Raw genomic sequence first — 25,553 nt, 5'->3', positions numbered from 1 at the left:
AAAACCAGCCCAAAGGGTAAGGGAGCAAGGCTCCAGCCTGATTAAAACGACGATGATCATCGACAGGATGGGGAAGATTTGATCTCAGGGCTTTCAACACCGGAAATGGCATGTATCTTCAATATTGGAAGCGACAACATGGAGGATCTCTGTAAATATCAGTCTCTCGCACCAGTATATAACGTCGGAAGACGATGGTCTAAAGACCCGAAACAACAACAGTTTCAAGAACCTAAATGTTTATAGTATCAATAAATACACTTGCAAATATCTATGATCGAACTAGTATAATACGATTGAAGGGGAGAAAGGCCAGCATTGAAAGACATCACCTAGCTGAGTGATAGTTATGCATCGAGGACTCCCTGAAGCATTTCTCGACGCTACGGATTTACATGCTGCCTCTTCGAATCCGCCTCCGCCGTTAGCCGGCTCGCCGTTCACGGTTCGCGCTATGGCCCCCTCTCGCTCTTTCTCCCTCTCGCGCGCTGCACGAAAAAACCAAACGACGAAAAAAACCAAGAAAAAACTGATCTTTTTTTTCAGCTTCGAGCAGAAAAACGCGCAAGCGTAGATCGAAAAAAGTACCCGCCGCCGCCCCCTCCTGTGTCTGTCGTTATTGATTTTCGCCCGGCCGCCAACCGTCGAGTTCTTCGTCTCCTTTTCGTCTAGTCCTGCCGTACCTGACCTGAGTTACGTCAAACATCCTTCGGCAGGACATCATCATCGATTTCTAGACACCGGCAACGGCTGGAGTTGTGCTTTTTTCATCGGTACTGCGTTGGCGGTTGCTGCCGAGCCGTCCGCCTCGCTGGAATGACCGAGAAAACGATGCGGAGGGGAATGTCAAGGGTAATATGGGGGTCCGAAGGGGGATTTCTAAGCAAATATTCGACGAGAGTGACAACAAGGGCAAGGATGAAAGCCAATCTACTGTTCCATATATTCAGGTGGGGGAAAGATACCTGTCAGTCGGAAACTGTGCCAGATTTTTTCTTGTTGAGAGAAAGTCTAGATGTGTGAAAGAAACTGAGTTGAACTCTCTGGAAAGAAACAATCAGCCACCTCGCGTGTTACATTTGAGGGTCAGGCAGACCCACCCACTTTGGATCTATCTTCGTTTTGCAGTTTTACTCACTTCATTTTTGAAGGAACAGAGCAGACTAACACACTTATGCATAACAGTGTCCCAATCTTCCTTAGCAGCAGCAGCCTCTAGCTAGATTTGGAAGGAAGATCCTTATACTTAAACATTATTCGTCAATGAGACTACACTTTCTTCTCGAAAATAACTGAACAGTGGAAAGCAAATTGTTCATAAAGTCCATTGAATCAATTTCCAGGTTATATTAAGATGATTGTCGAAGATGTATTTATTAAACGATACTGCACAATAGTCTCATGAACTGGTGAATTCTATGGGAAAGTTTGTACAGCTTTTTGTTTGGGTCACAGTTTTTTCAACTAAGATCAAATTACTATGTTACTATCTTCATTTGGGTTTGAAAACCGTCGTAGTTTGGAACTGCTTCCTAACGCCAGCCTCTCGTTAGGATGCAGTTCCAGAGTACGACGGTTTTCAAAACCCGAATGAAGAAGATATTAACACTGTATTGATATTACATTCATTTGTCAGGTTATAATTCAGTTAGGTTATAATAAAACATAGTATTAACAAATAAACATGGTTCACAAAGTCTAAGTTGTTTGTGGAAGCCTGGATTCGAAATGGTCGAATCGCCAATGTATCCCGAAAAGTCACTGTTTTGTGTGGATTTTAGGCATATTTCTTTGAGAACATCGTTGGCCAGGCCATTACTATCAACGTCGAACACTGTAGGTCCATGATTAGAAAGTTTTGGCCTGAACTGGAAGATCTGAACACCAACGACATGCGGTTTTAACAGAATATTTAATTCGAAATTTATTATTTTTGTTTCGGAGCGGGTAAATAATAAGACTCGGACTGTCGGAAGACAGTGAGTGTGGTTTCTGATGAAAATGATGAAACAGCAGAGCATATACTTTGTGCCTGCCCCGCTGGGGACCGAATCGGGTTTTTAGAGTTAAGTAGAGCCGTACCCTTACCATCTGACCTGAAAGACCACTCACCATACAATATGTGTGAGCCACAATAAACCCTTGCGGGTTGCGGTGGAGGGTCGAATAGACCCACTCACTTTGGACATAACCTAACCTAGTCTGTTCATTTTATCTAATGCGACATTTCTGTATGCTCCATACCTTCAATCTTTGCCAAATTATAAATCCTGGAAATTTGTAACCGCCATATTGGATTAAAAATGGTGGGGGATTCCAGGTAATTCTGCATTGCCACGATAATCAAATTGGGTTGAATTCGACTGTAGGATTGCATTACAGCTTGTAATTGTAAGAAAAAGGAGTTGGCCCCCTACATAAATGGCCATCTTCATACAAAAAATCTGGCAAACTTCAGAAAATAGAAGAACAGAAAGCCAATAAGCATTTTTTCAGTTTATGCTTTTGAGATTGTTGTTGAAAGATTGTCAAGTGGTTGAAATATATCTCACTTTGCGGTTTTCAATTGAAGCAAATATTCTTTCATGTGAAAGTTGACAAAGAAGAGAAAATAATATACAGTGTGTCAATTTTAAAACTTACAATGAGCTATGTCTCACGAACGAGAACTGATATTGAAAAATGCTTGAAACCGTTTCTAGGATAGTGAGGGGGAACTAGAGTGGCATGAAAGAGAACTCACCCCCATCAACCCCCTAGGCCCCACCCACCAAAACACAAAAAGTTTAAATTGCAAATCAAAATATTATCCAATGGTATAAATAATAATTGTACAGGGTGAAGCAATAATTATGAGACTTTGGCTTAAAAGTAATATTTAATGAGGTTTTTGTTGAACTGCAAATTTATTAAAAATGTCAATTGAGTAAATGTTCAAAGTGGGTTCCGTTGTTTTGTAAACAATAATACAGCCTACTTTCAAATTCTGTACGAACTTTGGCAAATGTTGTTCTAGTAATGGCGCGAAATGCTTGCGTAATTCTTTCTCGCAATTCCCCAAGTGACGCAGGTTGAGTTTCATAAACAACTGACTTGAGGTGACCCCACAGAAAAAAGTCAGGTGGCGCCAAGTCTGTTGACCTTGGTGGCTACTCAATGGGGCCTCTCCTTCCAATCGATTTGTTTGGATAATTAGTATCCAACCAGTGCCTAACTGGAGCTGCATAGTGAGGAGGTGCTCCATCTTAATGGAAGTGCAGCAAATATTCGTCTACAGCTAGGTTGCCTTGGTGTCGTCCCTTTGGTTCTCTAATTCATGCACAATTGAAGGTTCGATGGTGTTTTCCAGCATATCGAACATTCAGTTTTTCAGGATATTGAGTGTGACCTTCTCTGAATCGATGCGAGTTTGCATCACTCCAGTACCGACAGTTTTGTTTATTTACATTACCATTCAGCAAAAAAGTACATTCATCACTGAAACAAATATTCTTCAACATTCTCGGTTCATTGCGAATTCTTTCACTCATGAGTTCACAAAACTCAATTCGTCAGTCTGGATCATCATCGCCTAGTTCTTGAAGAATTTGGGTTTTGCACAGTTGAAACTTATGTAATTTCAACACCTTTCTAACCGACTCATGTGAAAGTCCTGTCACTGCAGATACTTAACGTGTTGATGCAGTAGGCTCCATTGCAAAATTTCCAAGGACCTCAATTCGGGTTGCTTCATTCAGTTATCTTGGGGCATTCCTTTTTTTATTCTGCACTGATCCAGTTTCTCTAAACTTTTCAACTAAATCTCGGACGTACACGTGACTTATATTTTTGTTCGGATGTCTTTCATGAACTATTTGAGCTGTTTTTCAATAACACTGATTCTGGGAGGCAAATATGAAAATTATCTCCATGCGCTCAGGTATACTGTCAACCATCGTGACAACTACAGCTGAATGACAGTACAGATCGTACAAATGATGAAAACTAATGACATTTAAAAGTCTCAAACAAGCCAAAAATGATTGACTTTGACGGAACCCAAAAAACAGATATTTCCAACTTGTTTTGCAGAAACGACAAATTAAGTTTTTTATTTCTGACCGGGATATTATAAGCTTATATCGTCATAGTTACGCTATCAATAAAGAGGGTCATAACTCCCTTGGGACATTATAGATTTTATAATTCCCTCTACCTTTCACAAGTAAAAATAAATAGAAATGAAAACTGAACCATATTTTATTTATTCACGTCATTACAAATAATAAATGTACAATTTTGAAATGTTCCCTGAAAATTACTTCCGCCACTGGAAACAATTTCTTCTTTTGTATGGCTGGAGCTTCTGTTCACTACAGTCGAGGTACCTGCCTCTTCTGATGACAAAGTAGACAACATACGCGCCGTTTTATTTCTCAATTCGATGCTATCCTCCAAATACCCCTCCGCCACCGTGGAACTTTTCCAACCTCCGTGTCTTTTTAAGTTAGTCATAGTTGCTCCTGCATTGGCTAGAGCAGTAGCAGAAGTGCGACGAAGGCAATGTCCCGTATAGGAAGATGAGTTTGGCCATCCTAAATACATTGCGATTTTGCTGGGGATTTTCCCAAACATGTTTTTTCCAATTGGCTGAGATGTACATTTATTTTGTCGGAAGCTCAAAAAAAATCGTTCAATACCTTTAGGACGCAAAGACATATAAAGTCTTAATAAAGGCAAAGCGGAGAACTCTTTTTCATCCACAACTGTAAATTTCTTCGATACACCAGTTTTACTTTCCGGTACGTTCACTACCATAACGGAATCCCGGTCCTCTATATCCGATATCTTCATATTCAAAAGTTCCTGACTTCTGCATCCTCCAAAATAACCCATAATCAAAACAACCTATAACAAAAAAAAGGAAATAAATACACACAAAAAGGAAAATAAGAAAAAAATTACCTTATGCAATAAATGAATATCATTAGGAGCGTCCTTTAGGAATCTGATAACATCTTTAGGAGATAAAACAGCAGACTTTTTCGGCTTATAACTCTTACTCTTCCGTTTCAAAAAAGCCTGTAGTTCATTGAACTTGGTGATATCTCGTTTCTCATGTATAGTCACCATCGATTTTAGCATTGACCATTTAGTCCATAAAGAATTCGGACTATACGTTTCTGACTGAAACGAATAAACACAATTACTACCAAATCTACCGAAAAACATAGAAAATTCCTTACCAGTTCTTGAAAATATGCCAGAAATACAGTTTCAGTGACATCGTTTGGCATAACATTTTTCCGTGTCAGCCAGTCCAGATATATCTTGTATTCTTTTTGGTATACGGCTTCACTTTTCGATGGAATTAATGATTCTCTTGCTTGTTCAGCTTTTTTTCAAAATATCCTCCATTATATTTGGGGTAGAAAACACGTTTTCACCGCAAACACAGCTTGATAACAAAGTTCTGTTTATAAACAAGTAACATAGCAACAACCTAGCAACAAGAAAACTCTACTATAATCAACGGTACCTGATTCAAATATACCGGGAAGGTAATGAATTGGTACATTTTTCCGTTTCAAAAATGAACAAAATTTTATTGAAATCGGTCAGAAATAAAATTATCTATGTACCACGGGAATTAATGAGCCTTAATAACCTCAGGCAATTGCTGTCCCTCGGGCCAGAGGCCCTCGGGACGCAAACTTTGCCATCGGTAATTAAGGCCCTCCTAATTCCCTTGATACATAAATAACTATTATTTAACAAAAACGTATCGAAGGACACTTATCATTTAAAATAATAGTCCGGGAGGTAGCATTACAAATGAAAAAGTTATAGTAAGCCGGCTGATATTAAAGTTTGAGCAAACTTTGACAATTGGCTGTATTATTGTTTACAAAACAACGGAACTCACTTCGAGCATTTACTTAATTGACATTTTTGATTAATTTGTAGTTCAACAAAAACCTCATTAAATATTCCATCTAAGCCAAAGTTTCACAATTATTGCTTCACCTTGTACAATTATTATTTATAGCATTGAATAGCATTTTTTACAGTCTTTTCAATGATGTATCACAAGTAGGGGTTTGCAATCTAAACTTTTTGAGTTTTGGTGGGTGGGGCCTAGGGGGTTGATGGGGGTGAGTTCTCTTTCATGTCACTTTAGTTCCCCCTCACTATCCTAGAAACGGTTTCAAGCATTTTTCGATATCGGCTTTCGTTCGTGAGACATAGCCCATTGTTAGTTTTAAAATTGACACCCTGTATGAACCAACTGTGTGCTTGTTTCACACAGAAAACCTAAACACAAAATGAAAACTCTTCGAGAAGTAATCCAGTTGAAAAACACCTTCAAAGCGCATCCGAGCAACAACTGGTTTTCCCCTTCCCTACCCCTTTCCCATGAAAAATAAAAATTCCCAAGCTCAAAAAAATGCGATGCCTCCAGCCTGACGAAAACCAAGCGATGCATAAATAAATCGAATTAAAATCATCTTTTATCCCTGAGATAATGGCAAAAACTAAAGGACCATATGCACAAAGGCCGTGGAGAAGGCCGTAAAACTAAAGAAATATTTGCATACAGCGAGTGCCGAGATGGGGTTGAGATTCGTCATCCCCGAGACTCGTACGTATGCAAATACGGACGTGACAGAAATGCTTATTAACGATTAAACAAAATACAAGATAAATGATGCATCGTGAGAAAAACAGGTAGGCCATAGCGGAAGATAAAAAATTAAGGGTTATGTGCACAGATAAAGAGGAATTAAAGGGTGAGGCTTTTTTGTCTATCACGTTGCTTGAGGACATACGGGATTGTTTTTTTTCTCTACGGTGTATGTAAATGTTTTTCGTGTATCAACGGCTGCAAGATGGGTATGACTTTTGTTGAATTTTTTGTCGGCCTCGATGGTTTTTTTCGTGAGGAGAAAGCGGGTAGGAAGTAAACCGTGAATAAAGTTGGTCGTTGGAAAATTAAATCGTTTTCAAATGCATCAATGGCAACATGAATAACGAAGTGGTTCTTGTGGTCAATCATTTTGTGAGCTAATTTTGAGTAGGCCTATCTGGTCAAGGTTTGTTACCTCAATTAACAACCTTGTCACCTGCCATTTAGGGTTAACAATCAATTTACTGGAATGAAAATTCATTGTTTTCAAGAAAAAAACTGTAACATTTTCAACATACATGTAACTGATAAACACTCTTTGGGAAAGTTGCAAATTATCTGTATTCAATAGAAAGGGATATATTTCACTAGTTCGGACTTCCATTGTCTACTATATAAAATGATTTGAAATCCCTGAAACAACTAAAAAAGAAGAATTGAAAATGACTAGCTGAAAATAACAATTATATTAACAAAAATAAACCTGAAATGAAATAATAGTGAAATAAAATACAAGTAAAAATAGAACAATTGAATAAATAAAAATAAAGAAGTGAAGAAAGAAAATAAAAATAAAAAGTGGAGAGATTCCAAGTCACGTTAGTTCACGACGTTTCGATTGTTAGTATCTACAATCGTCTTCGGGTGATGACTGGACTGATTCCTCCGAGAGATGACTATTTATAGGTCATTCGAGTACTGTCACATATCCCCGCTTTCTATTTTCTGCTTCACTGGTACCGTGGGAGATGACCGTTTTGTTGGCCATTTTTCGCTTGATGATGGGTTTCCATATGTTGCGTATTTCTACGCTGGCTTGGCTGAATACGTTGTTGGACAACATGTATGCGGCTTCCTTGAATTTTCTCCTAAACCAATGTTCCTCTCTGTGCAAGATCTCAGCTTGGGAACACTCGATGTTGTGTTGATGGGTCCAAACATGGTCTGCTATGTGTGTTTCTTGGGCTCGGCAATGCGAACATTCAATGGCCTCTTAGTTTCACCAATATAGGATTTTCCGCACTCACAGGGTATCCAGTAAATGCAATTCTTGGAATCGCAATCCGCGTTTGGTGGCTTGGTTTTTGTGAAGTTGCTACGGATAGTGTTACCGTATCTGAAGCAGGTTCTGATGTTGTACTTCGAACCAATTCTTCTTATCCTCTCCGATAATCCTCTGATGTAGGGAAGTGCAAGCACTGGTTGTGACGGCTTCTCTTCCTTGCGAGGCTCCTGCTGTCTTCTAGCCAGTCTTTTCTACCATCGCTTTGGAGTAGCCATTCCGTTGAAGATCATTTTTGATGATGTCTAGTTCCTTCTCGAGACCTTCCTTCGTATTACAGAGCCCAAAAGCACGGTCTAATAGAGTCTTGATGATTCCTCTTTTAATCGATTGATGGTGGTTGGATTCGTGGTTCAGATACTGTCCCGTATGAGTGGGTTTTCGGTATACGATGTTTCCCACTTAGTGTTGGTCCTCTTCACCAGAAGCCGTCACAACCAGTGCTTGCACTTCCCTACATCAGAGGATTATCGGAGAGGATAAGAAGAATTGGTTCCCATGGTACAACATCAGAACCTGCTTCAGATCCGGTAACACTATCCACTAAACGCGGACTGCGATTCCAAGACTTGCATTTACCGTATACCCTGTGAGTCCGGAAAATCCTATATTGGTAAAACTAAGAGGCCTTTGAATGTTCGCATTGCCGAGCACAAGAAACACACACAGCGAGGGGAAACCAGCAAATCAGGAATAGCAGACCATGTTTGGACCCATCAACACAACGAGTGGTCCCGAGCTGGGATCTTGCACAGAGAGGAACATTGGTTTAGGAGAAAATTCAAGGAAGCCGCATACATGTTGTCCAACAACGTATTCAACCAAGCCAGCGTAGAAATACGCAACATATGGAAACCCATCATCAAGCGAAAAATGGCCAACTCCCGCCAAAACGGTCATCTCCCACGGAACCAGTGAAGCGGAAAATGGAAAGCGGGGATAAGTGAAAGTACTCAAACAACCTATAAATAGTCATCTCTCGGAGGAATCAATCCAGTCATCACCCGAAGACGATTGTAGATACTAACAATCGAAACATCGTGAAGTAGCGTGACTTGGAATCTCTCCACTTTTTATTTTTATTTTCTTTTTTCATTTCTTTATTTTTATTTATTTTTGTTCAATTGTACTATTTTACTTGTATTTTATTGCACTATTATTTCATTTCTGGTTTATTTGGCTCAATATAATTGTTATTTTCAGCTATTCATTTTTAATTCTTCTTTTTTAGTTGTTCCAGGGATTTCTAATCATTTTATATAGTAGACAATGGAAGTCCGAACTAGTGAAATTCATCATGAAACATTGTCAATCACCTTCAAACAGAAAGGGATATATTTTCAGGAAACATTCGTTTTTATTATAAACTACACCGATTCAAGCTTGCATAAGCGGTATGGGTATTTTTTTTCATACATTAACTACACCCCGCCACAGAACCACGTTTATTTCGTGGATCCTTTTCTTATGATGTGGCCTGGCTTGGCTTTATAATCGAATTCCCAATTCATTAAAATCACTCACCTATAGAAATAAACTCAATATTTACTTACTGAAACACCAATTGCCTCAACTTCTCTGTCAATAAAATAATTTTGATGTAAATGAGCATTTCATACAGTTTGATTTTCATTAGTTTTTTTTTTATTGTTTTTAGTACTAACAGAAATGATTCTGGTGTATTTGGCACTGAAATATATCTGGGATTTACGTATGTTGTGCATGTACCATTTTTTTTTCGAGGTTGAATGGAAGGTTGAGTCATTCGTAACAAGATCAGAAATTGAATTCTGCCTTTTGACAGGTACGTGAGTGGAATGTATATATTGTTTCAGGGCCGTCACCATGGGGGGGGGGGCCTCCCACCCTGCTATTGCTACTTGGGAAAAAGTTGGGAAAAGTTGGGAAATTTTGGGCCATGAAGATAGAAAAAAATAATAGTAAAAAATGAATAGAAATTTAAAAAAATCAAAATGAGAGAAAAGAAAAGGAGAGGTAATAAGAGAAGGAAAAGAACCAGGAGAAGGTTGGGATTTCCCAACATGCATAACTTGGAGATCCCATACTTTGTTCTGAGTTGTTTGAAAACTTTTTCGGGCCGTGAAGATAGAAAAAATAATAGTAGAAAACAATAAGCTCAATATTATTTAAGTGTTGTTTCCTTTCATTTGTATTGAATATTCCTATACATGGTGGAAATGGTGGAAGAACAAGGACCTTGGTCCAAAGAAGAAAAATTCCTATTATTATTTTTATAATTACCAAAATTTATTTTTGTTTGGGCATATCTTAACGGGCATAAGCATTCTGCCAATCTTTGGATAGCTAAGTAAGAAAATTAATATATTATAGTAGTAACTAATCCTTCGGCTTTCATTTTTTCGAAAGTTAGGAAATTTTGCTGGTGGGGTTGGAAAAATTTGGATTTCCTTCCCTCCCTGGTTTTTCTTTTCGCTACGGCCCTGATTGTATTCCATACATTGTAATTTTTTTCTTACCTATCAATAAAAATAATTATTATTATTATTTGATAAAAAACAGCAAAATTTAGGAAGGACCTATACATTTCAAGAAAGAGTGGAAAGAAACAAAATCAATAAAAAACTAGCAAATATAAACGGAAATGAATTATAAAGGTAAAAAAAATAATGAATATGTAGACTATTTGTTAAGTGTATATCTACAATCGTTTCAATGTTTTGCATGAAAATTTGAATTTCAGATAATTTTGATTGTTCAGTTTCATGGAATTTATTGAATCAAAATTGGTCTATCACTTTATTGTCAGATACTTTTTTTATAATTGACCTGACATGATCTTCAATCATATATTCAGTGCAAGACACCATAATAGGGAAGATAACATATTTTGGAATACTGTTCATAATGTTGGGAAATATATCATAATTACAACGCGAAAGTTTTGTATAAAATACATACACTTTGATTTATAAGTTTAAAATTCGCACCAAAACACTTCAAAGTATCGTGCCATCGATTGTGACGTCACGTTCGAGTAGAATAGAAGCTCTTTCAGAAATTTGGTGAAAACTATTATTAATTATGAATTCAAAAATGTTTAGGTTGTGTTAATCCCTCAGTGTATTGAAACATCAATAAAAACTCCGAACGATCTGATTGGCGTTCAAGATATCATGGCGGTTTGCCGTATTTCGTAGTTTTATTTTATCAAAATATCATTGATCTCGATGATCATGATACAATAAATGCGTATTGGGGTTTCATTAAATTAAGTACATCATTCAAATGCTTTTTACTTATTGTCGTCATACCTTTATTAACTTCTCTTATGATACATGTAATTAGGACGTACCGTGGTCCTGGTAGTGAGAACTGAAAGTTTTGGAATTATAGACTAAGTTGTGAGAAATGCAACAAGAAATATATTGGTCAAACTGCACGAGATATTTGAACTTGTTTCAAAGAACACGAGGTGCATATCTGACTTTGGTTTGTGTCACTCAACTCGTCGGAGAAAAACCAGAACATGCCATTACATTCTCGAATGATTGAGAAGTCTGATTCTGAAGTGTTTTCGCTCTTCAGTGATCTGATTCACCATCATTAAATGTCGAAATTCGTATCGCCTTAGAATCAATCAATATGGTGTTGAATTAAGAGCTGAGTTATATCAACTATTTTGTATTGTGCTTGTGGAACACGAAGTGGGCCATACTAACACGGCCGTTTTACCAGGTTAGAAAAACAGCAGAGAGAAAATACAGGCAGAAACTATATTTTATATATACTACATACTACTACATACATTGTAATTTTCACTGTTTACTTTTTCAAACTAAAAAAACAACTTTCTTCTGCAAACTACGACCTCATCAGTCTTTGCCTGTTAGTCCTAGCTTCTTTACCCTACGAATGCACCTAATCCGTTGTCGCTATGCAAATCACTATAATTTGGAATCTTAAACAAAAAAAGAACCCCTGGAACTTATTCATCTCGTCTCTAGCAACCCTTAATAATTTTTATCTACCGCTATTTTCTTCACCTGCATTTCTCACGATGCACTGGCAGAATCATCCATCTTCCATTTGTCTACTTTTTAATAAGCATATTTGGCACTTCGGCTATTTGCATTGAATTTACATAAACGCTCCTAGACAAACAACTCCTCGAAAGCACATTGAAATTTCAAGTTCGGTTGTACGAGAGATGCTGTAAAATAATCCTCAACAGTAATTATCCTTTATGACTGAATCCCTTCGAGTGACTTATATTGAATACTCAGTTCAGCAAACTCAATGAAAAAACATAAACAGATAATAAATGAAAATATATATCTATCAATTGCCCAATTGCCAATCGTGTCACAGTTTTTTGAAATTATATATATATATATATATATATATATATATATATATATATATATATATATATATATATATATATATATATATATATATATATATATATATATACTAGTTGTAGAATTTGGTTTGCAACATTAAGTTTCATCACAGACCATTTTAAACAAATCATTTTTATTAACCCAAAACTTCAGAATTCCAACTTCAAAACTGACGAAATTCAATACAATCTTTGAATCCCTATATTTCCCTCTTGGGTGTGGAAATTCCTGATTCCTTTTCTTGCTGCTTATTTACGCTATACAAAGAACCTACCTGCATATTTCAAGAATCTTAGTTCAGTAGCTTCGGCTGTACGTTAATATAAGAGCGGGCAGCAGTTAGTAATTTTTATTTTTACTTCAAAAATACAGTAGCAAAAAAATTATGCCAACTGCACTGTTATGATTAGCTTCGAGAACTGAAGTATGTTACCTATAAAAAAAGGCGCAAAACCAACACAAGTGTTAACGACGTCTGCACTCACGCGTTTGCCCGCGTTCGTGTCTCGGCGATGGCGCTTCATTGCTTAGACTGCCCCTCTACCCCCACGCATCGTCCCCTGTCATCTTACAGTAGACGCGACGCGTAATGGCTTACTGCGTTGCGTCAAGTTAATCTTATTGTGATAACTTTTGAACGATTCCTTCAAATTACTCAGTGTCAAAGACAAAGTTAATCTATATTAAATACTTAAAACGACAATTGTATCAATTTTTATCACCAACCCCTATTTTTTAGTAATTTGCGATTTTTAACCCTGATCATAGATCAGTTATTCCCGCCAGGCATCTACCACAATGTCACTTCTCACTCAGTAAACAGCACGAAGTAGAGATGAGAACGAAGCCGGTCTCCTGTCTCTCTCACACAATAGGTTTTCTCCCACTCCCTATACAGTTTTCGGCCACTATTATTGTTTATCCATCAAGCGTAGATACAGTTTGCGATGCCATTGAAACTGCGAATTATCTAACAGAGTTTTGAAATTTATCAGGCATGCCACCGCTTAATTCACAACTGAAAATTGGATCGCTCCATAATTTGAATCCACCACGGGTGTGCAACGGCACGCGATTAGTGGGCAAATCGTCCAGTTTGCCCACTAATCGCGGGGATCCAGTAATATCGATTTTTCCAGTATATTATCTTTAGTATCCATTTCTGGAGTACGTCGAGTCCGTTAATTTGATTATTGTGAAGTATATTTCAAGAAATTTCTTGATATGTTTAAACTTTGCTATGAGGTGAAAGCGAGCTTTTTTATGTGAGTGTACAATTTCATGTGACTATCTAAGTAGACTCCCAAGTATTTTATGTTTTTGATTATGGGTATAGTGAAGTTGTCGGTGAATGATAGATGTGAATTATCCAGAAAATTGGTTTTGGTGATTGAAAACGGAAAAGACATTTTGTCTTATCGAAATTAATCGTGAGTAATTTGGAGTCGAAGTGGGAGGTGATTTCCAAAACAGAAAAAAATTCTTATCAAAAAAAATCCGCCACAGAAACAGCCGGGTTACCGAACCTGCAACCAGTACAAAAAAATATATATAAAAATCTAACGGCCAAAAAGACAATCGTATGAGCGCATTTTCATCTAGCATAAAAACCATTTGCATATACCCCTCATCTTTCGACCACTCGTGGATATTAAACAAAAAGGCAACCCTTTAATTTTTTGTCTGTATCTGTGAATGAATACCCCATGCATAGTTTTTACACGATTTTTTTGTCCCAAGCCATTCTCTTACCTGCTTTCTCACGATGCAAATGAATGGCAGCATCATCTATCTTCCTGTTTGTCTAAAGTCGTTGATAAAGTCGCATTTGCATGACTAGTGAGGGTCTATTTATTTTTCTTTTCGCGAGGCATCATGTTATTGGGTTAGGAGATATTTATAATTTTGAAGTTAAAACTACATAGTTACTATAAAATGTGTTTGGTTTGTGATACGCAATATACATTCTATGTTTGATTTCTAAAAGAAAGCAACGAGATTTAGTTTGAGAAAATGGATTCGAGTCAAAAAATGAAACACTCACGACATGAATACTTTTTGAATAATCAAGTAAGCATTTTTTATAAATCCGTGAACACCTTTGGTTTAACAAATTTTAGAAACAGATGATGGGTCAGTTTCCATCAGTAAATACTAAAAAAGAGAACAGACAAAAATTCCGTTATGAAATCAAGCGTTCTTAACGCTATTCAGTGTGATTTTTTGATGTATTTACATAAAAGCATAGTTGATGAATTTCGTAAATTTTTTTTCACAGCAAGTGAAATTTCTAACATGTACTGTAATGTTTATACATTCCCCCTATTTTCAACGTCAATCAAAGAAAGTATACCTTCAACGAAAGTAATTTTTTGTGGAGGAAAATCAGTTTTTTATCAACCTTTTTTGGGTATTCGTTACCTTCCACAATGTTACGGAGGCCAAAATCTGCCTCCGTCTTCAGAAATGGCCAAAAAAATTCTAATATATTGGTAGTTACTCCTTTTTGATTGTTTATTTCCTTTGATATCTGTCGAAGAAGTAAAGAAATGAACAATCAAAAAGGAATAACTGTCAATATATTAGAATTTTTTGTCCATTTCTGAAGACGGAGACAGATTTTGGCCTCCGAAACATTGTGGAGGGTAACAAATACCCAAAAAAGGTCGATAAAAAAGTATACCTATTCCCATTCAAAATTCATATATTTTTTGTTTTGATTGTGAATAATTTCAGGCAATGCAGTTTGAATGAAATAGGCAAAACTTATTGAAATAATTGAATAAATCCATACCTTAATTTTAACGACATAACATTTGTGGGTAAACTCAATAATTTGCTTCATAATTGATTCATTTGAGAAGTTTTTTTTTTATTTCAGGGGAGTGATAATCTATATATTTTACTAGTTCAGATTTCCATTGTCTAATATGATTCGAAATATATGAAAAAACGAATAGAATCAGAATGAATCGCTGAAATATCAATTATATTTAAGCAATAAAACGTGAAATGAAAATACAATAAAATGAAAAAAAAAATAATCAAGATAAAACATGAAAATGACTACAAATTAAAGATGAATGGAAAACAATAAAAATTGAAAGTGAGCAGAAATTGAAAAAATATAAAAAAATTAACAAAATTTAAGAAATATGTGAAAAAATTCGAAAGATTTGAAACTTACTTACTTACGTTACTTCACAACGTTTCGATTGATAGCATCCACAATCGTCTTCGGGGGATGACGGGACTATTCCTTTGAAACATAATTATCTATAGTTCTTTCGAACGCTTTCACCAATCCCCCTTTTCCTCTCTCCGCTTCACCGGTATAGTGGGATTTGACCGTTTTTCCGATTGGTTGAAGGTTTACATATGTTACGTACCACATAGATGTAGCTTCTTTGAACTTCCTCTTAAAACAGTGTTCCTTCCTCTCAGCTTATGACCACTTGATGATTATGCTCTGCTATTACCGATTTGCTGGTTTCTCCTCGCTGTGTGTTTCTCTTGAGCTTAGCAATTCGCATTTTCAATGGCCTCTAGTTTTATCGACATAGGATTTGCCGTACTCGCAGGGTATCCGGTAAATGCAATTCTTGGAATCGCAGTCCGCGTTTGGTGGCCTGGTTTCCGTGAGGATGCTACGGATGGTATTTCCGGATCTGAAGCAGGTTCTGATGTTGTACTTGGAACCAATTCTTCTTATCCTCTCCGATAATCCTCTGATGTAGGGAAGTGCAAGCACTGGTTGTGATGGCTTCTCTTCCTTGCGAGGCTCCTGCTGTCTTCTAGCCAAAGTCTTTTCTACCATCGCTTTGGAATAGCCATTCCGTTGAAGATCATTTTTGATGATGTCTAGTTCTTTCTCGAGACCTTCCTTCTCCAAGAGTGGATTCCTTTTTTGGTAGATTTATGGTGGTTGGATTCGTTATTCAGATGCTGTCCCAGGTGAGTTGGTTTTAGGTATACATATGTTTTCCACTATCCTACACTAAGTGGAAAACATCTGTATTGTACATTGTATTGTACAACATATGTACGTTGATAATTCAGACTTCCATTATATTAGACAATGGAAGTCTGAATTATTAAAATTGAGCAGGAAACATTTTCAACCATTTTTAAACAAACATAATCTTTATATGTCAAGAATAACTTGCGTCACTCTCAAAAAAACATTCTCTCTAGTTACGTTTTGAAATTATCAATTTGAAGGCTTGTTTTTCCCGTTGTATGCCCTTGTAATAGTATAATCCTCGCAAAAATTGAAAATTATAATGTAGGTTGAACAGTTTGAATGAATCATCCTGTACACGAGGTTTTTTCCCAACACCAGACGTATTGTGCTACACACATCGCTTGAAACGCAGTTACCAACAACCCCAATCTTTGCCATTCAAGGTTCGTCTTCGACAAAATTGGTAATCTCTCAATCCAACCTCATCTAATAATAGACCCGAAAATAAAACAATCCCTCACACTCGACCGAGTACGAAAAGCCGATACGAACATTATTCGAAAAACCAAAACACATCCAAATATGATAATAGAGCGATTATGTAAATTGGAACCCTTCACCCTTACTTTCGACGCCCTGCTGAGAGTGAGAGACACGAAGATGGGGTTAAATACCTCTGCTACTTCAACTAATCTTAGGTTTTGCAAAGTATTTCGATTTTTTTTTCGTTCGAGCATTTGAATCTGGTGTGATTTTTTCTGCGACTAATTTGAATAAGGAGGCACTTTTTTTTCGGATAAGTGGTTTGGGAACTATTTGGAACCGAATGAAAAATTGACATTTTTGCATATTACCCGTTGTAGAGAGGTGGAGGATAACGGCTCATAGGGAAGTTTTCCGTTCCATTGATTGATGTGAGAAAAAACACAACATATTTCTTTAATAAATTTATAAACAAAAAAAATACTGGTATTCATGAAACATCTATTGTTTTGAATGTGAAACAGGTGGTCAAGATTTTTCTGAATAGAATACATATGAAGAATTGAAAATCTTCTTGTCACCTCATTTGCAGAATTTCACAATATGAAAATATAGATTTCTGATACGTCAATGGTCCTTCAAAAAGTTGAGTTGTGTCTACATTTCAAACTATATTTTGTCACAGAATCTTCAGGGGTCAAGGTTGTAAACTACACACTATGTTGGAAGTGTTCAAAGTCATTTTTGGCGGTGCACTAAAACTCATTGAATATACAGGGTGATTACTTGTTATATTTTCTTGTTACTTGTTATATAACTTCAAAAGTATGGCCACCTTGCAATTGCTATATTTTTTGCGTATGCCAGATCTAAGTTAGAGTACGGCTCTGTGGTATGGAATCCAGTTTACGACTACCAAAAAACATCAATTAAGAGCGTGCAGAGGAAGTTCCCAAAATACGTATTAAAGTTGATGGTCAATACCCCACGAGAGGCATCGATCATAACATTTTGTTGACACGATTTGATATGACATCTCTGGAAAATAGGAGAGTTATCCTTGGTATAAAATTCCTGCATAAATTACTAAACAACAATATTGACAGTACGGTTCTTTTACCCGAGATCAATTTCTCAGTACCAAGAAATGAAGGCCAACACAATCTGAAATTCTATTGCGAAGCATCACGCACAAATGTTATGCTACGATCACCATTGAATTTTATGTGCAGTAGCTTCAATAAAATCTGTGAACACTGCGATATTCATTTAGACTCTCTGAACGCCTTGGTATCACTTTTAATAATAATATAAATAACATTTCTGTCAGTACTACTACATTGCATGATTTGTAACTGTTTGTGTTATATAATCAATTTGTCATTCCTCTTTTGAAATTCTACGTATACGAATATTTTATATACTTCGTTTTAGCATTTACTTTTATACATTTCTATATTCCATTGTTTTTAATATTTATTTCAAATATACTCTAATATAGCATTTCCTGTAACTGGGTACTCCTGTTGGAAATAAATCGCTTTTTTTTCGATATTTTATGAAAAAAGTTCACATGAACGTATGTCCTAACTTGCATCTTTTCCGAATAATAGGGTGTTCAAAGTTTTACTAATAATATTGTTCTTTGATAAAAAATTACGCCCTTATTCTCATTGAAATATTCCATGAGCATGGTCCACCGTTGGTAAATCAGTTGCACGAGTATCTGCCTCATTAAAACTTGTCTGGACCGAACTACATATTCATTCAAATTTTCAACATTAAATGTTTCGATGCAGTTTAGATGCTGTTCGCACATATCTCGTGACATCACACCGGCTTTCGGAAAACGGGTAGTCTAAAAGTTGCGTAACTTGTTAACGGTAGATGCTATGAATTTGAAATTTTGTATTCTGGACGACAAGCACCATCAAAATGTACAAAAAAATACTCAAATCACCTCTTCGGGTGATGTCATCACCTGAAGATACTAACAATCGAAACGTTGTGAAGTAACTTGATTTGTAATTTTTTTATTTCTTTTTTAATTGTTTGCTTATTGTTATTTTCAGTCTTTTTTATTTCTTTTTACTCTGTGGTAATTTTCCATCTTTTATCTTGTTTATTGCAATCATTTTATTGTATTTTCATTTCACGTGTTATCGCTCATTTATATAATTGATATTTTAGCTTTTCATTCTAATTTTCTTTCTTCTCTCATAGATTTCCAATCATATTAGAATCATATAAGAATGGTAGTCCGAACGAGTAAAATTCAAAACTTTTTTATTTATTTATTCACTGGCAAAGCCAATTTACAAAAACACATTCAACAAAGAAGAACTACAAAGTATTTTTGAATGATCATGTCTGATGTCTACATTACAATGTACACTTATATAAAACATTTAGCGAAGTGTGAAATACAAAATATTAATAAATCCGTATGTCTAGTGACTATATTACTAAAAGATGAAACAATCCTGGTACTTACTAGAAAAAAGATGTAACAAATCTGATACTTACAAAGAAAATGGTAAGGTAAAGAAAAACTTCGGAAATGCAATAGCATTTTCAGTTGATTTTCAAAGACCTAAAGTGATACAATTAAACAGATCTCAGTTATTATGATATTGATTTCCCAGCTTCAGAATACGAGGAATCGGACTGTTCAAAGCATAATTGGTATAGAAAAAATTTATATGAAAAATGTCAGGATTTCTCGTATTTTTTTGTTTGATAATCAATCAGAATTACTCAAATTGTTAGACAGCCTAATTACAAAAAAGCCAACATGGGATTGTAGACATATTATCACTAATCAACAACATGGATTCAGTGGTGGTAGATCTACCAGCACAAATTTGTTCATTTATCAACACTGTATAATAAATGCCTTTGAAAATAGACACCAGATGGATTCTATTTACATATATTTTTCAAAGGCATTTGAGCGAGTAAACCACAATTTGTTGTTGCATGAACTAAACGCTTTGAGTATTCAAGAAAACATTCTGAAATGGATTCAAAATTATCTAGCCTGCAGAGTACAATTTGTAAAATATGGTAACTCAGTATCTTCCTCAATTACAGATTCATCGGGTGTACCACAGAGTTCTCATTTAGGGCCATTGCTTTTCAACCTATTTGTAAATGACTTGAAAGATGTTATTTTTTATAGTCAATTTCTTGTTTGATGATGATCTGAAGACGTTTAAAGTTATTCATGACTCAACTGATACAGAATTAATACAGGACGATTTATCCAACTTTGTTCGCTGGTTTTATATAAATCTACTGCAAGACTTTGAGACTTGCAAATACATACAATGTAGAGTTAGAATTTTTCAATTCTTCTTTGATAACATTCAAAAAGACTGTGAGAAGATTGTAAATCATTAACTTATTTTTACGATTTTCTTTTATTTTATTTTATATATTTTTTCCTTAAACCTAGCTTAGATTACTGTTAAATACATATGTGTGAACTTGTTAATTATCTTGTAAAAAATTGGCATTGCCGTAAATAAATAAATAAATAGATATGAAAAGTTATTAATTGAAGTAGTTCTGAGCAGTTTATCTCCCTATTTATTATTTTGAAGAGACTCAAGTTCATAGAAATTCTCCTATCTGACAATGATTTTATATTTATCTTGGTTAAGAGTTGACTGTATTCATATTTATTTCCTTGAATACCAAAGTGAATCTCACAATTCCTTAAGAATTTCTTTTGAACATTCTCAATCAAATCGATTTACTCCTGAAGCCAAACAATTCTACACTAACCGTAGAAATGTGCGACTGTCAATGTTAAAAAAAAATTGAACAGTACCTTTCTATGCTGCCAAAGACAAACCGCATTGTCTAATGCAAAATAGTGTCTTCTCAAGTGGCCGTAATGCACCGTAGTATGCTCTGCATAGGTAATTACCAGATTAGGCTCGTACCCTCTTTAGAAAAGCACCAAAATAAAAGAAGGATTACCGCGACGATATTCATTAAACCCTTTGAGGAGCGACGTGAGACGCATCCTCATATGCAAAAGAAGTGTGTGAAAAACTCGGGCCATCCCCGCTTCTCGAAAAATTACGAAACAATCGGCTCCTTCCTCCTCTTTCCGAGATAATTATACGGTGGAAGAGAGAGACAGGCTTACGTTACGTCTCCCTTCCGATGCCCGGAGCTAGTGGAAAAAAATTTGGTCGTTAAGTTTTTGTAGTGCAACCCTTTGAACCCGTTTTTTTCAGGCGGTGGAAAAAAATTAAGGTGTTATTTTGCATGCTTTGTTTTTTACGCAGTCTGAACGTTACCCAGCTATTTGTGAATGGAGAAAAAACGTTGGAAATGCCTGAACGGATGAATGGATATATGTGTTACTGTTATAATTGACAATGCAATTTTTTGTAATTTCGCTGACTTGCCTTATTAAGTTACATTAGAGTCGCAACCCCATTTCATTTTGATATCAGATTGAATTTTGTTCAGGAAAAAAATGCAGACTTCCCTTTTGCGAATGATTTATACAGGCCATTAAATTCATTTTAGTCGTTCGACTTCCAAAAAGGCAACTTCAAACGATAACATTATAGTAAATCACATTTTTTGTTATATCAAGTCCTCTTAGTAACAAATTAGGTCGAAATATATGAATAAACAAATAAAATTAGAATGAATAGCTGAAATATCAATTTTATACAGATAATAAAAAGTGAAATGGAAATACAATAAAACGAATAAAATAAAATGAGCAAGATACAAAATTAAAACAATAACAGAGTAAAAAGAAATGAAAAAAATAAAGAATGCAATTAAAAATTAGCAAAAGTTAAAAAAAGGAAATTGAAAAATTAAAGAGATTTCTAACCAAATTTTTTTTCTTTTTTTCATTCAGTTTTTTGTTTTAAATTTTTTGTTTATTTTTGTTTCTTTTCAATTATTTTTATTCTGTGATAATTTTCATCTTTTATCTTAATTATTTTATTTTATTCGTTTTATTGTATTTTCATTCAACGTTTTATTGCTCGAATATATAGGTAATTGATATTTAGCTATTCATTCTAACCTTATTTGTTCTTTCAGATATTTTAAATCATATATAGTTTGTATAATAATATAAAACAAAAATATAAAGTTTTTATTAAAGTGCTGTTACAAAAAATCACTGCTCAATCAGAAAGTCATCGATTTCATAGATTTTATACTTCTGAAAATGTTTCAGTAATAACATTCAACATTTTTTCTCTCCCTCTTCTCCCTCGCTCCTTCCTCTTTTTTTTTCTCTTCTTTTTTTCTAGGTTTTTCCTCTAGTTTACTTTTTTTTTCCTTAAGGCTAGAACTTAGATCCAGTACCCTTTCGGTACATGTTGTTTCTAGCCTCATTTGTAGTTTTTTCTCATGATTTTTATAGATTAGATATTTATTGTATTTATATGTGATAAGAAACTACAAATAAATATAATTATTATTACTATATCATTTCAGACAATGGAAGTTTGAAATAGTAAAATTCTACATGAAACATTGTCCATCACATTCAAACGAAAATTGGTCGAATTTTCGAAGTCGCGATATTCTGTTTAAAAAAAATCTGTTTTTACGTTAACTAGCTGTCGCACCCCTACGAACGACAACCCTCAGAAGTCGAAACTTGTGCGAGCTAAGGATTAACCTTTCAACATGTGATTCCTTATACGAAATAAAAGTTATTTTAAGAGTGAAAATCAGCGTTGAAAAATTTCGTTCATAATCTGTTTTCTGAGAGAAAATGATAGTATGTGAATTTTTCATGGTTTCCCTTGAACTGAGTTTCTCCTTATGGAGTAGAATATTGAGAAAAATTTCAAACTTTGTTTTGAATAGCTCAAAATATCTGAGTATCATTCCTGGGCTTAATATTAATTCCATAGCCTGTGAGAAATATTAATATTATTATTATTTATTGCCTATTCACAACACGTATATATTAAAAATTATTTGTTAAGAAATTAAACTGAAGAAAGAATAAAAATTACTTTGAAGATATTTCTTATGGATAATATGGATGGATATTGTCTATTTTATAAATTAGAAAAAATACAAGTAACAGAAGCTTTTTATTTTCTCATTGCCTACTGCTACACTTGTTAGTAGGCAATATTGAAAAAAAATTAAAAAAGCTCAAATATTAGTTAAAAATTCCGCTATATTTTGCTTATACCATCGAAAAAAAGTGTTCTCTAATTTGTAACTACAAAATTTCTCAATCATTTCAAACGCGGTGTCAAAAAATATGGTTCAGCGATTTGTCATCAGTGAATCCTGGCTAAACGTTAATTTTTCTTGGATATTAAGTGCGGGCATGGTAATTGTGGTTTTTCCAGACCCTGATATCAGCAGGTCTGTTATAATATGCTTCACCCAAAAGTGTATTAGCTTCTGTGATCAGAATCATTCTCGTTCAGTTCATGATTGGATGGACTTCGTAGTGACGGTGATTCTTTCAAAATACGCAATATTCAACTGAGTTGAATTGATATAAGCTACATGGCTTTCACGAACAATTCAGAAATCTATTGTCACAATTGACATGAGTAGTATTCACTTCATCACTGTCATGTATTCGAAAATATATCTGAAGGTATATCAGTAACACAGCACCACAGGATTCCGTTTCAAATTATTACGCAACTTCCAATTATGTTTCCTCATTTTTGTAGTGGAGGATGACATTTTCTAATCAATTAAAATTTACGAGATCCATAATTTTCAATACTATTAAACCCTTATATTATAAATATTTGTTTGGGACGCCCTGTATATGAATTTACCCGTCCACAAAACTCTGAAATCTCCTCATAACATGCAAATACCTCGACGACAACGGCACATTTGGTCCACTGCATCGACAATCATGCAGGCCATATGTGTCTCTTCCTAGAAATTAAGGAGTTTCTAGTGTGAACAGACGTATACGAACATCAGATTAAGAATATCAACACGATAAAAAATCTGTTCCGATCTGCCGGTAATGAATTCGAGTGAATGACTGTGAAGAAAAATGCAACCTTAACGACCCACTTGAGAAATTCACTCCGATAAATTTTGATGGGCTCAATAGTTGAACTCTGAGTATAATGTATTAGTATGAAACAACTTTGTAATAACACATGGGCTGTTCCTGGACGAAGAAAGAATACGCGTTTTTTTGTTCAAAATTGGCTTTATTCATCAGCGTAATCTCTATCAACAGCCACAGAATCTATAAATTGATTCTCAACTATCTTATCTTCATCATTATCATTTCAAAGGGATTTGTACGCCAGGCCCTATACCCGAAGATCCGATACAGTGTCAAGGCGAGCTAAGATCATTATTAAAGGACCAATTTCCGCAGTGATGAGTGACCGCTGGTTCCAAAAATCATCAACCCCGAGTACCTGCAATGAACCAAGAATTATATGTTGCGCCCATGGCAAGCTACCAAGGTGATCGAGCGAAAGAACCGCTACTAGCGGTTCAACAACGTTGCATTTGTTACGTCAAATGGGAATACATAGTAGGTTCTGTGTAGATGAAAGTGAAGTAGGTGAAGGCATTGACCGATGGGAGACAGTTTCAATTATATCACGAAATACTTCGAGAGTCAAGAAAACATTTATTTATTAGGAATCCATACTCAGTCGTAACATTTAGTGGCAGGGATAATTTGTAAGAATATCCTTTTGTATTTGTCGGGGCAAAAAATTCTGCTGCATTATGTCTTGTGTAAAAGTTTTGGGGAAAAGAAAGCATCATTCTAGGAAAGACTATTATATGTATGATTAAAACAAATAATTGAATAAAATGGTCTTAGTAGATTCTGCAGATTTAGGAGGGTAAATGTTGAATTTTCATCAGTTTTTTCACCATCATCATTCCTAACTGAAATTATCAAATCAAAATACACTCAATATAATTGATCGTTACGAATTGATACAAAATGAATTATTTCTCAAAAAATGATATGGTATGTTTGGAAAATTTGAATGATTTGTAATTAATGCACAATCTAACAATAACTGACATTTCATAAATATTCTCGCCTTCACTCATATCACAACTACATAGTTTATTGCTTTCATTACAGTCATTACTTTCAATTATCACCCAACAATTAATTGTTCATAATAAAACAAAAATAGAACTGGTAATTAACCCATATCTTTATTTTTTCTATCCTATCAATTGGTTGGCATAACATTATGCAAAACACGTTTGTACAACAAAAATATATGGTTCAATATACGGCCTGAAACGATTTTGAGATTTTTCATTGCGGACTTTACAATCATATCAATTATCAACAAGGTAGGTACTCGTATCATGCTCATTTTAAATTCCTTCGTTTGCTGATTGCTATTAAATTTAGTGCAAGCATTAACATGACATGCAATTTAAATAGGTCAGCAATTCCAATTATTTCTGTCATATGGAAATTGATTATCTTGCCAATCCAAACCATATAAATCATTAAACATAAAGTGCCAACAGTACTTATATATCAGACAACAGTACCTTGTATATCAAGAGGTGTAAAACCCATGACTACAGATATTACCAACCTCAAGCGAGTAACGTATTTCAATAATGTAGTGTTCACATTATTATTATTCCTGAATTTGTCTAATTCGAAACAGCTCAGCAGTGAGAAGTAAAAACATATTTTTTCAAGCTAAATTTTAACCAAAGTGTACATCACCGAAATGGTGCGATTCTCATGAGGATCCCTTTCTATCATTATCCTAAATACCA

At 35.1% G+C, this 25,553-nt stretch overlaps 2 protein-coding genes across 4 annotated transcripts in view; both read right to left on the bottom strand.

The window, feature by feature from the left end:
• Window positions 1-25,553, bottom strand: part of LOC111507278 (zinc finger protein rotund) — a 312,056-nt gene that overhangs the window by 107,663 nt on the left and 178,840 nt on the right. The gene's annotated exons all lie outside the window — the stretch shown is intronic.
• On the bottom strand, window positions 4,222-5,748 carry LOC141484945 (uncharacterized). Its single transcript, XM_074180694.1, has 3 exons — window positions 5,226-5,748; window positions 4,945-5,166; window positions 4,222-4,887 (listed from the first exon to the last, which is right to left on the bottom strand). Exons 1-3 carry the CDS (start codon window positions 5,274-5,276, stop codon window positions 4,240-4,242), a joined length of 921 nt encoding a protein of 306 aa, XP_074036795.1. The 5' UTR covers window positions 5,277-5,748; the 3' UTR covers window positions 4,222-4,239.

Source organism: Leptinotarsa decemlineata, unplaced genomic scaffold (assembly GCF_025532065.1).
Source record: "Leptinotarsa decemlineata unplaced genomic scaffold, Ldec_3_MD MMD2_P_RNA_scaffold_1, whole genome shotgun sequence".
NCBI classification, from domain to species: Eukaryota; Metazoa; Arthropoda; class Insecta; order Coleoptera; family Chrysomelidae; genus Leptinotarsa; species Leptinotarsa decemlineata.
The sequence above is the reverse complement of the archived record's forward strand: the minus strand, read 5'-3'. Positions and strand labels throughout refer to the sequence as shown.

Coding starts and splice junctions, on each gene's coding strand:
- LOC141484945 (XM_074180694.1), bottom strand. CDS start 5,276: ATGCCAAACGATGTCACTGAAACTGTATTTCTGGCATATTTTCAAGAA. Junction 5,167..5,225: donor TGGCATATTTTCAAGAACTG/GTAAGGAATTTT, acceptor TATTCGTTTCAG/TCAGAAACGTATAGTCCGAA. Junction 4,888..4,944: donor ATATTCATTTATTGCATAAG/GTAATTTTTTTC, acceptor TTTTTGTTATAG/GTTGTTTTGATTATGGGTTA.